This window comes from Leuresthes tenuis, unplaced genomic scaffold, assembly GCF_036924035.1.
Source record: "Leuresthes tenuis unplaced genomic scaffold, fLeuTen1.0.hap1 SCAF_16, whole genome shotgun sequence".
In the NCBI taxonomy this organism is placed as follows: Eukaryota; Metazoa; Chordata; class Actinopteri; order Atheriniformes; family Atherinopsidae; genus Leuresthes; species Leuresthes tenuis.
In genome coordinates, this window is record NW_027325370.1 from 15,369,270 (window position 1) to 15,380,895 (window position 11,626).

At 38.4% G+C, this 11,626-nt stretch overlaps 1 protein-coding gene across 2 annotated transcripts in view; it reads left to right on the top strand.

Annotated features, from left to right (window-relative positions):
* The window catches only part of prex1 (phosphatidylinositol-3,4,5-trisphosphate-dependent Rac exchange factor 1), a 79,161-nt gene extending 68,208 nt beyond the window's left edge, over window positions 1-10,953 (top strand). Inside the window, exons 29-41 of one of the 2 annotated variants that reach the window (XM_072366178.1) lie at window positions 137-227; window positions 339-467; window positions 559-600; window positions 1,342-1,559; window positions 1,795-1,897; window positions 4,092-4,235; window positions 5,205-5,319; window positions 5,970-6,036; window positions 6,169-6,213; window positions 6,890-7,065; window positions 7,310-7,412; window positions 8,562-8,629; window positions 8,739-10,953. In XM_072366178.1, coding sequence (XP_072222279.1) covers window positions 137-227; window positions 339-467; window positions 559-600; window positions 1,342-1,559; window positions 1,795-1,897; window positions 4,092-4,235; window positions 5,205-5,319; window positions 5,970-6,036; window positions 6,169-6,213; window positions 6,890-7,065; window positions 7,310-7,412; window positions 8,562-8,629; window positions 8,739-8,781 — 1,344 coding nt within the window. In that variant the 3' untranslated portion in view covers window positions 8,782-10,953. The remainder of the gene's footprint in view (window positions 1-136; window positions 228-338; window positions 468-558; window positions 601-1,341; window positions 1,560-1,794; window positions 1,898-4,091; window positions 4,236-5,204; window positions 5,320-5,969; window positions 6,037-6,168; window positions 6,214-6,889; window positions 7,066-7,309; window positions 7,413-8,561; window positions 8,630-8,738) is intronic. The other variant, XM_072366179.1, reaches the window with a different exon arrangement.
* The last annotated feature ends 673 nt before the right edge of the window (window positions 10,954-11,626 follow it).

Genomic DNA, 11,626 nt, shown 5'->3' on the forward strand with positions numbered 1-11,626 from the left:
GATTATTGCAGTGTTTCATGACTGTTTGTATGGGAATGATAATGCAGAAATATGTGTAGGGAAAAATATGTAGAGCATAGAACAAATTCTGTTTACTGACAAATTTGTATGCATATGCTTTTAATTCTGCACGCAGGTTGACTCAATCAACAGCCTCCTCAAAGGACCTGTCATGACCAAAGCCTGTGAGGAGACTAAGCACTTCTACCCTGACCACAGCCAGCCAGGTACATATTTGTGTCTCTGCATTTGCTGTTTGAGTGGTGGAAGGGTGTCATTAGGCCTCTGTCAGCCAGCAGGGGTACAAACTGACACATTCCCTGGTTTTATGTGAGCAGAGTTTCGCCAAACTGAAGACTGGACTGCCCGCTGCCGTTATATTATCCACAAGAACATCCAGGAGGACCCTTGGAACCTGCCCAACTCAATCAAAACGCTGGTGGAGAGCTTGCAGAGATTTGTGGACGGTGAGGGGAACACTCATGCACTCACTCCTGCCATATGATCGTATACAGTTACAATCATTCATTCCATCTTGTTTTCCTTCTCCCTCAATAGATGGAAAGAACCAGCTTCTTCTGGCTCTGCTCAAGAGCACAGGTCAGTACTTAATGAGAGTGAAGTTCGCATTCAGAGTGAGGCAGCTGGAGATGATCAAAGTAGACACAATCCAGTTGTAATTTTCCATGAAATTACCAGAAAAGACAGACACTCGCTCAGCAGTCTCAAGCAACAGGGAAAGTTTCATAACTGGGGAATTTTAAGAGAGTACAAAGTTTAGAGCTTTTTGCAATTTAGATGATCCATCAAATTGTATTACAGCCAGTTACATCAGGACATCTGCGGATACTTCAATATCTTTTAAAGCATTAGATTATTTGAATATGAAGTAATATAAATAATTCAATTTAAATAACTATCTCTGTAGTCAAATTTGAAAAGTTATAACTGAGTAGTGTTTTCATGATATCCAGTGAGACCAATTCCTTTGTTTGTCCTGGACTGAGGGTTTGTGTCAAAGCACTTTATGGTCTCATTCTTTGAACCATGCTCAGTGACATATGGCACTGTTTGATGGGTAATATCCTCTCAGGGGATTGCTAATGAAATGAAGTTCATGCATCGAGGCAAGGTCAGGACATGTCTTATGAGAGGGGTTACAGTCCTGCCTGCTAATTTGTCCACATTTTCTACTACACGTTCCTTCCCCTGCACCCTTTTTTCACCTCTGCTCTCACTTCCTTCATCTCACCTTTCCTCCCCATAACCTTCCACCTTTGTGACTCCTGAACTCCCTGCATTACTTTGTGCCATTTCTTGCTCTCTGCTATACAACACCAGACACATCTCTGCAGCTACGCCGGGATGTGATCTTCTGCCAGGCGGCGACGGGTGCTCTGTGCACTCTGACTGAGCAGGTGCTGACCGCCTTGCGGTTGCGGTTCAACAATGCAGGCGAATACCAAGAAGACAGCAAGGAGACCAGCCGGAAATGGCTGGAGCAAATATCTGTCATTGGTGCTTTGCTGCACTTCCAGTCCACACTATCGCCACACATAGTAAGGACAGTTTTTGTATTTTAATTTTGTTAATTGACAGAAGTGGTAATAGGTTTATAGTTTGACATTTTTTTTTAGCTAAGAACCTAGTACAAACGTATATGAAAATGTTGTGTCTGTCTAGTTATATTTACTTCCTGAATCGAATGCTTTGGATCAGTCTGGCTTTCTAGCTATGCAGCTGTATTCAAAACTCTTGCTGTGACTTCTGAGCTTTCTTTCTTTCCTCCGGCAGAAAGAGGAACGGACCATGCTGGAGGACACCAAAGCAGCCCTGTTGGATCTGGACAAAGTCACTGTGTTCTTCAGGCAACTGGAGGATGAGTGTCTAGTTGCAAGTAAGAGGCTCGATCAACAAAGACAGGACTTTTCCCTTTCAAACCACACTGCTGCTAATGAGCAGCTGTATGGTTTGACCATTTCTTAACAACGTTCTGTCAGGATGTATGGAAGCCATTGATGTTGAGAATGCCATTTTTCAGTTAAAGATTTTCTTTTCTTTTCAGCGAAGAGTTTCTGAACAGGGAGCTAAATCAACATTATACAAGCTCCATAAATCATCTTAAACATGAGCAGAGCATATACTCTCTTTATGTCCTAATTGCATTTGTATTGCTGACAACATGATCCCCTCTGATAAGCTTTGACAAGCTTAATTTTAAAATAAGTGCTGCTCTGAGACACATGAAATCCTTGCATATGTGTGGTTAAACCACCCTTAGATACACACAAAAACAGAATACACAGAAAAACTTTAAAACAACTGTAATATTTGTACATCCAAATGCAGTGTGTGCTACAACCGAGAGACATTATTTAGCATTTCTACTCCTTCACCAAACAGCTCAAGGTCGGTACATTTATTTCAGAGTAAGCATTGTATGATGGTGAGCTGCAACGCTTTGAAATGAAGATGCACCCAGCTTATTAAAAGTCGATATTGTGTATGGAAAGTTTAAGACATGGGAGCATTTGTGCCTTTTAATAACTTCAGTATCTGCATTCACTGAAGGTGCCCGGGTTACTGGAAATCTTAAAGCCAGCAGACACAAAAGGTGGCTTCATCCTGAATCACTCCTCTTTTCAGCAGCCTCAACGTGGCCAGCAAAGATTGCAGCTCAAAGGAAAAGCATTACACGCACTTCCTATTTTACCAGGCAAACCTGTGTATGAGGCAGAAATGTGCTGTTCTAGATTTATGCTCAGTTGCAAAAAGTATGTTTTATATGAATGTGGAAAACAGCGCACACACTGATACGTATGGCTGTACCATGCTTGCATTCATTAATAATGACTGGTGATATGCTTTGATGCAAGAATTGTTTTCGACCAAGCTTCTTTGCTGAAATTGCATATCAGCTCAGACTACTGCACTGCAGGTAGGTGGTTTGTGGCCGAATCCACTGGAGAGTATTGATTTGCTAATAGCATCTACAGTAGGCTGGGAGCTGTTGGTATAGACATGTAAGCATCATATAGAGTGAGGCACCTGAGATCAGTTTGAAGCATCCTTTCCAATTCTACTGGATAATGCTTTGATGGGTTTTCTAGGAAACAGGGGTGACCCTAAAGGTCTTTCCCTCTTTTCAATTTTCTGAGAACTCATTTGTAGTCATTAAGCCTGTTTATATGAAATTGGAAAACAATAAATAATTGTGTTAGTTCGACTAAAACCGAACTTTTAAAATGTAAACATGTTAGTCCGATCAAAATCATACAAAATTGAGCTACGAACACATCCAGATAATGCGGTTTGGGATCTAATCCCTCTTCATGTATACATTTAGCTCAACTTAAGTGAGTCTGGGCCCTCTGTACATTGCATCTTTTTGTAAAAACAGTAAAGTGGAAGTGTATATTAATATAGCTGAATTCCCAATCAATCTGCTCACTTTCACCGATTTTTAAGTTTCAGTTTAACCGCTAAACCAGTTAGAAATTTGTAATGAAAATCAGCCTCTTAAGATTATGTGTTATTTTGAGGTCACTTACGACATTTCCAGACTGTTGCTCTGCTCTAAAAATATTGTGTTTTCAAAACTGCAGCGACAGAATCACCATTCAGGTAACTTTAAGACAACATCTGTACAGGGATTTTTGCTAAACTGAAATGTACAATGATCTCCCACAGAGAAATTTAAAAGTGGCAGAATTTCTTGATTATTTTCTCAAACAGTCCACATCACCTGACATTCAACACTTTAAAAATACACTGTATAGCTATAGATAGCTATAAATTTACAGCCAAATATCTCTGTGAGATTTAAAATGGAAATCTAGTCTTTTATTGTCCCTTCCTGGTTCAATAAAGCTTAGATTAAGTAAACAAATTTTCTGCCAGTCTTGAGCTGGCCGATTGTGGTTTTAGAAATTCTTTTAAAAAAAACTTTTGTTGGAAACCATGTGATTTATTTGAACTACATTGGAAGGCACAAACTTTAACCTACATTAAAAGTGCAGAGGACATTTCTGAGGTGGTTTACCTTTCATTCTCGATCTCTTGTTAACTTTCCCGCTGTCGGTGTGTTGCAGACACTCCCGTTTGTTACCAGGTGGAGGGCAGCCGACAGGCCCTGAGGGTCACCCTGTACCTGGATAGCTGTCACTTTAGTGAGCTCCCCAGTCGGCTGCAGAATGGAGGCAGCCTCAAGCTCCACACCGTCCTTTTCACCAGGGGTAAGACTGGGCAGGCTGGGACAGAGGAACAGGAGAATTTAAAGGGGAACAAGTATGCTATAAAAGCACAATGTATAAGTAGTAAGTGGGGCTGGTTGTTGTTTTGTTTACTGTAAAATACCACAGTTTCACCACAAAGGCAGTTTTTTTTTTCAGGGCTTTCACGAGTATTAACACTAAACCTTTTTTGATGGGATAAGCCATACATCAGAAATGCATCCAAAATGCAAAATCACTCATACACTACGCAAAGACAAAAATAATCCTTTGAAAAGACTCAATGTGTCGTGCACACTTTCAGCCTCTCACACATGTACATTTGCTGATAGCTTAATGTACTTTTATTAGGTTAAACTGAAGCCTTTTACTAGCCATTTCCATCTTGGCACTTTTCTTTGCGCCTTTTAGTTTTCCATCAGTCCCTCATTTGCTCTGGTATGAAGGAAAGGCATTATGCCAAATAGCCATTAATTTTCCATACATAAGTGCTAGTTGGAAAACAAATCCAATGAGAGAGCTCATGTTAGTCTCATGTACTTCAGTGTGCCTCATTGCATTTGGGTTGTGTCAGAGATTGGATGAACATCGCCCCCTAGTGGACAATAGACCTGTCTTCAGGAAAGGGGAGGTGTGGGGCATCTTGTGATACTGCATATGTTGAAGTTTATGTGTGTGGCCACAGGTATACGAAAACCACACAGTGCGTCCTCTTACAAAAAAAGAGAAGCCCTTTAGAGTGCGGAAATTTTAGGCTCATTCATACCTTTTATATGGTATTATTTTAAAGTCAAGGGTATGAACTTTAGGGTCAGCTGGTGGCGTCATTCTGTGTTACCATTAAAATAACATTTATGTCAGCAAAAGGCACATTCTAAGTGGGGAGGTTTAAGGTTTTGGATCATGATACTATGTCATAATATAAATGTCTTTCCCTGTGCATCAAATTAAATCTCCTGTTTTATTTTCCAGCTCTAGAGCGTCCCGAGGGAGTGTCCCAACAGGACTACATGGACATGGAGGAGTTCCAGCAACGCACCAATGCTGTCTCACTAGAGAAGGTCAAGGCCTACTACCGCAGACTCAGGTATGTTATGCCACACTGCACCAAAGCTCACAGTGGACACACAATATATTTAGCCTTAAAGAGAGAGTTCGCCTGCTGTAATGCAGTAGAGACTGCTCATTTTACTCTACTTTTTTAAAATATGTTAAAGGTTTCCAAATTTATAGGTGAAAATTTAGGAGTCATTTATCTCCTATTTTTTTCTTAAGAATAAGAATCTTTAAGATTTTTTATTTTATCTTATTATTTCTTTTGTAATATTCTGGAGTGATTTATAAATCAGCCTTGACAGTACTTAAACATGTCAAAACATAATGAATATTGTGCATTTTTGGGAATCTTTCTGTTTTAAATGTACATATATGCATATAAGTATTTGTGTCTATTTGGCTTGACTTTGGACTTTCCTGTTTATTTCCCTGTAAAATATTGATCTTTTTGCATTATTTCTATCACAGCCATGATTTCTGATAAAATATGTTCACATTAATTCCCGAAAAATGACTCATCCATGCAGCATCAGTTAAAACGAAGTATGTTCTATAGCGGATGCATGTTCTATAAAGAATAGATGCTGTCTGACTTAGCTCTCAAACAAAATTAGTTACAGGAGGAGAAATGAGAAATTGTAAAATTAAAAGATTGAAATCGAAATGCTTTTGTCCCAACAGGGCTTTCTATTTGGAGAAGTCAAATCTCCCTACAGACTCAAACTCCACAGCGATGAAGATAGACCAGGTAAATATACTCTGATGTATTTCCCATCCTATGCTTTTACTATAATTTGTTCTTTTATCACGCAACTTTTGTTCTTGTAAGATAAGTCAATTTTTTATATAATGTTGTCACTGAATATAAATGCAAGCACAGATACTGGGCCTTGAAGTTAGAGACCTTCAACCAAGCATTTCAAAAGTAAGATGAACCTGTTTGCCATCCCCTCCTCTGGAAACCCCCCTATAGCGACAAGAATTTCCCATTAACTCCAACTAACCTCAACATTATAAACTGCTGCCATGTGAACTTTGGTTCTAGTGTCCCAAACTGACTGTAGCTGAAATAGAGTCCAATAATTAAAATCAAATAGAAACTAGCCTTGATATATTAGATTTTTTTTCAGGTTTCCATTTGTTTCAAGAGAAAGATGTCGAATATTAACCTTTTTTGTTTTATGTTTAATGATTTTCTCCCTATTTCTGCTGCTAATCCATCTTACAAGTCAGTTATGCTACTAGCCTAGTATTGAGTATTCAAAATTTTAGTATACAAATTATCGTTGTCGTATTGTTTTGTATACTTTCTCTCAGCTTAAATTCATATTGCTGTTATTTTTGGGGTGTTCTGATTATTTCAGTATATATTCAACTGCACTTGGCTTGGAAAATAAAAAAAAAGAACCTTTATGTGTAACTTAAAGGTAAACTATAAGTGACTATTTTTTCACTTGGCCGTACGAAACAAATTTCAGCATTCAGTAGTAGTTTAAGTGACTTGCCAAGATGGCCTCTTACGGGATACAGTATTGAATAATCTTGTTGAAAGTCAATTTAATCACTGATCCTCTCCAACCTCTACTTTTTGCCCTTCATAGCTGCTGCGACCCCTCAACACACTGGATGACCTCTGTCGACTAATGCAGTCCTATGTCAACGTGCGCCCGAATGCCCAGGGCCACCCATCAGGTGTTAGCGTGCTGTGTGTGTCCTCTGAGCTGTGTAACCGCCTTGGAGCTTGCCACATCGCCCTGTGTGGCACCGGCATGCAGAGGTCAGTCTAGTCCAGCATTATTCAACGGCTTGTGTCTTTTCACTGGATTGTCGGCTTGAATCAAGATTAACACAGTGTACAATCGATGATTCGCACCAGTAAACCTGAAAAGCTCAACCATGGCTCACTGTCTGAATTCATATCAGCTTCAAAATGTCCTGCAGATGCACATGCGAACAGCCAGTTCAGTGTGCGTTTATTCCAGATAAACAGTGCCAAAACTGCTCCTCTCGGTTCTTTGCAGATGCACCCTAAGTGTGACACTGGAGCAGGCGATGATCTTAGCCAGGAACCACGGCCTCATGCCGCGCTGCATCATGCAGACCATGGACATAATGAGGAAACAGGTAAAAACCAGATGCAGGGGATTTGAAAGTGAGATTCTTGGTTCAGAGTGGGTTTTTAATCTGTTTTAATAAGGTGTTAGAGTAGAAAATCATAGGTCATGTCACTATTCAGCTATAAGAACAGAATATTTAAAAACTGATATTTGATACACGGCTTTTAAATGTCATTTAACAAGCATTCATATGCAAAATCCTCAGCAACATTGTTAGTTAAAGCCATTTTTTATGGAATGATTAATTTCATCCATCCCAAATAAAGTCACCTGTAAGTCACTGTATATAAAATTCACAGTACTGTATAAACCTAACAAATATTTATGGTATTAATATAGATAAATAGCACTTTTTTTGTTTACATTTCACTATATTGTTATTAATTGTCTATTTATGTAAATTGTTTTACTTATCTGTGCTCATAGGAGAAAATGTTGTATATTATTATGTAGTATAAGTGTTACCAACTTGTGCATATATATACGGAGCCGAGAACTGCTGTGGATTATTTCTTTTTTATATGTTATTTCGGGATAACGGCTTATTATTTCGTTATCTTGAGATAACATAGATCGTTTTCTCGTGAAAACAAATGAATTGTTACCTTAGCTGAAGCAGCCGGATAGATAGGAGTTCGTGAGCCGCACATCTGCTAACAGGTAGCCCCTAAACAAACCCAGTCAAGTAAACAAACTAACGTCAAGTGTAACTTATTGGTAGGCTACAACTATTTAGACATATAAAGACATCTTCATACAACATCTTTATACGTCTATGACAGCTACAGCCAATGGCTACGGAAGCCATTCGTGGCAGCTCTTGTATGTTGAAATCAGGACGAACACATTATAAATTAATTAGTTATCGCAAGAAAACGATCGGACCAAACTCTGACACCGGTCATACAGAGACCGAACAAATAAAAAAAAATAATAATAATAAGTCGTTATCATGAGATAACAGTGCATAAAATAAAATAAAAAATCCACAGCCGTTCTCAGCTTCCATACACATATTCAGTAGTTTCTTTCTCATCTAATGTGCAGTTCTTCAAGCAGATTTTAATAGTTGGAACATCATGAGTGTTTACCATTTTATTTACACCATTTATTAAATGGTCTTTGTGGAGCTTATAGCGTCTGTCTTCTCCACCAGGGGGCAAGAGTTGAGCTCTCAGCTAAAAATCTCAAGGTAATGGACCAGATGCCTCCATCAGCTCCAAGGTATGAAACCATTTCCAGTCATCTCTGTTGATGCCTTCAGTGCATCGCACCATTTATAGTCATAAACGAGGCAGAGTCCTCTCATTTGAACTTTTTTCTCTCTCAACAGGCTCTTCAAGCTGTGTTTGCCACCGTCAGATGGAGAACTCTAAGAGCACTTCAGAGAATTCATCACAGGGAGGGATAGTGCAGAAGTGGAAGATATAAAGAGGGATGTTGGAAACAAAGAATCTGAGTCTCATCTTTACCCTTCCAAGAGACGCTGCCAGTAGAAAGACCTTTGACCCACCCCACCCCAAAATTAAACGTGAATCATTCCAGAATGAATACCACCAGAGTCTTCAGTGCATCGTACAGGAACAAAACTGAACACACAACTAATATGAGTAACAACGCATCAACCACAGCAAGACTTATGCAACTGAGGCCTGAAAACTAGTCACGTACTGTAATACTCAAGAAGACTTCCAGATATATTACCGTGTTGACTGTTTTTTTTTATACATAAAACTCACACAAAAGACTTGAGAACTGGTGCAAACTATTCACAGCATAAGTAAACATGAGGAGGCCTCATAAAGACGATGTCCACAGTGGTTATGCTCATAACCAAGCTTGTATTATTAACTGGATTAACCAAACTACCTGTTGCTGACCGTCGTCTTAAATGCAGATGTTTTCCACTTTGCCTTGGACTGCAAACTCCAGTGAGACCTTTCTTTCTCTATGTGGGCTGGTGTTCCCCTGGGCTCAGTGTTTGGACCACAAGTGACGTAGAATACTTGAATACGCTGGTATTCATGTGTGATAGCCAGCTGAATAGATGCAGAAAGTCAAAGAATAGACAGCGAGATGGAAGTAGGGATTGAGGGACAGGTGAAAAGATGGTAAGTGGGGTTGTTTTTAGTTTTATTTTTTTTTCAGCCCATTGCATGTGGTTACTGTGCAATTACTGTAGGTTTAGTGTAAGTACTGTATTACTGCACTATATGAAGGATAGTTATTTATTGTGTCCAGAAGGAGCGTTTATCGCTTACTTATTCTATATCAGGTATTAAAGCATCTAAAAGCATTCCAGCCTACCTATTGAACAGTATTTAAAGGACCAACGGCATGCCATTTTTTTAGATGTACCTGCTTCTGTGTTTTATTTTATTTAAGTGTATTGAATTTGATTACGTCAGGAATTGTTACATTAATCATCAGGGAGTGCAAGGGAGGGAAGAACTGAAGCTAGCTAATCAGAATCAGGACAAGGGTAGCTAAAACAAACTAAACAAGGCTGTTTGTAAACAAGTTGCTAAGTTAACAGGTTATGATATTGAATCACTGTTAAATTATTAATGTATTAATTCAAATGTACTACTTAGATTTCCTCCTGTTAATGGAGACGTCAACTGACTTTTTAAATTGGCTTTTATGTTGTCTTGAAACTGTTGAAGAACTGTGTTGACTGTAGGTATTAAAAGAAGCACAACAATTGGTTCTTTCAGTGTTAGCAAAAAGTATTGTAATCAGTTTTAGGATGATGTAAACAAAGGGATTGTTTGGTGACTGAAACACAGTAATATTAGTTTACTGCAGATTTTATTTTCTTGTACATAAAGACTGTAACAATGCCAGAGGAGCAGATAGAACAGCAGCAGAGTAATGCTATAAATTATATTGGATTATTTTTTATGGAAATAATATAGTATATAAAACATTTTGTATTGTAACTGTGCATTTGAAGAGAAGATGCCTCTCTGTTTTGAGCGTAACCTCACTGACAACTTGATTTTGACGGTTAAAAATGTTCAACATGCATTTCAAGAACCTCTCTTGACATGCTGCACTCATTAGGCAGATCACTTAGGCCTTTTTATTTATTAAATAGCCATTTGGTTCATTGCATTTGTCTACACATCTTGCATCAATAGCATGACCGCTGCAAATTTACATCCATAAGTTGCCACATAAGACAAGTGTTTTTTTAGAAAAAAAATGTCCTCTATCAGCTTGGCTCTCAGTCCAAGTGGTGTAAATATAAAATTAAATTGCATCATTAGTTTACAATAAACTGATCAATCTGTGGTGTCACCAGTTCACATTAGCTAATGATTGCAGCATGTTGGTGTAGCTAGACAAACACATCCCTGAGTCCACACCTATTTGCATTATTCTCATATTTCTCTATTGTACATACTTTGTCTGCAATTTTATGTTGCCTGAAAATAACTGTAAAAAGGATTTTTGTTGAATCTTTCTAAAATTATCATTGTAAATGGAATCTTAACAAGGTAGTGAATAAAATGTTCTCAATATGACAGTTTTTTTCAGTGAAACAGTGTTGTTGTGGTAATCCATCGGAGGACGTGGTGTTCAACATAAAAAAAAAAGGGCTAAGGCTCACAATGAAAGCTGTTTTGCTGATGTCAGGGCTCCCCCCCCCCTACAATTTATCTATCGTAATTTGATTACTTAATGCTTTTATCATATAGGGAAACTGAATTAAAACACTTGATGCTGTCGGACATTTTTTAAAAATCAATTTGCAAATTGGTTTGTATTGTTGCACACTGGGATATAAAGTTGAGATTGCATTTTATTATTTTAGCCATTTACTTGTTTTATGTGTGGCTTAGTTTCAGGTGTTAGCAGGGACTGCATGTATTCTGGCAATGCAAACCCTGAAGTTTGGTAACCACTTATCTTACTGAAGAAAGCTGCACATATAAATATTACATGCATCATCCAATAAAAGCACGCTTTGTATCTTACCTCATGGGCTTGAATTAAGTAGGCAGAATGGAGGGTTATCACGGGATAGATTTTTTAAAAAGTTGATACTCCTTTCCTGAAAGCACAATGATGATCCCCATAAATCAGCAACTTGTGACCAGCAAACCATATACAAAGATGTTGAATTAGTTTTTACATCTAATTTAAATGGCCTCTAATTTGCTGATTACCAACGTGTTCGCATTGTGGAATGTAATGCATGTGCATCCCCTCCTC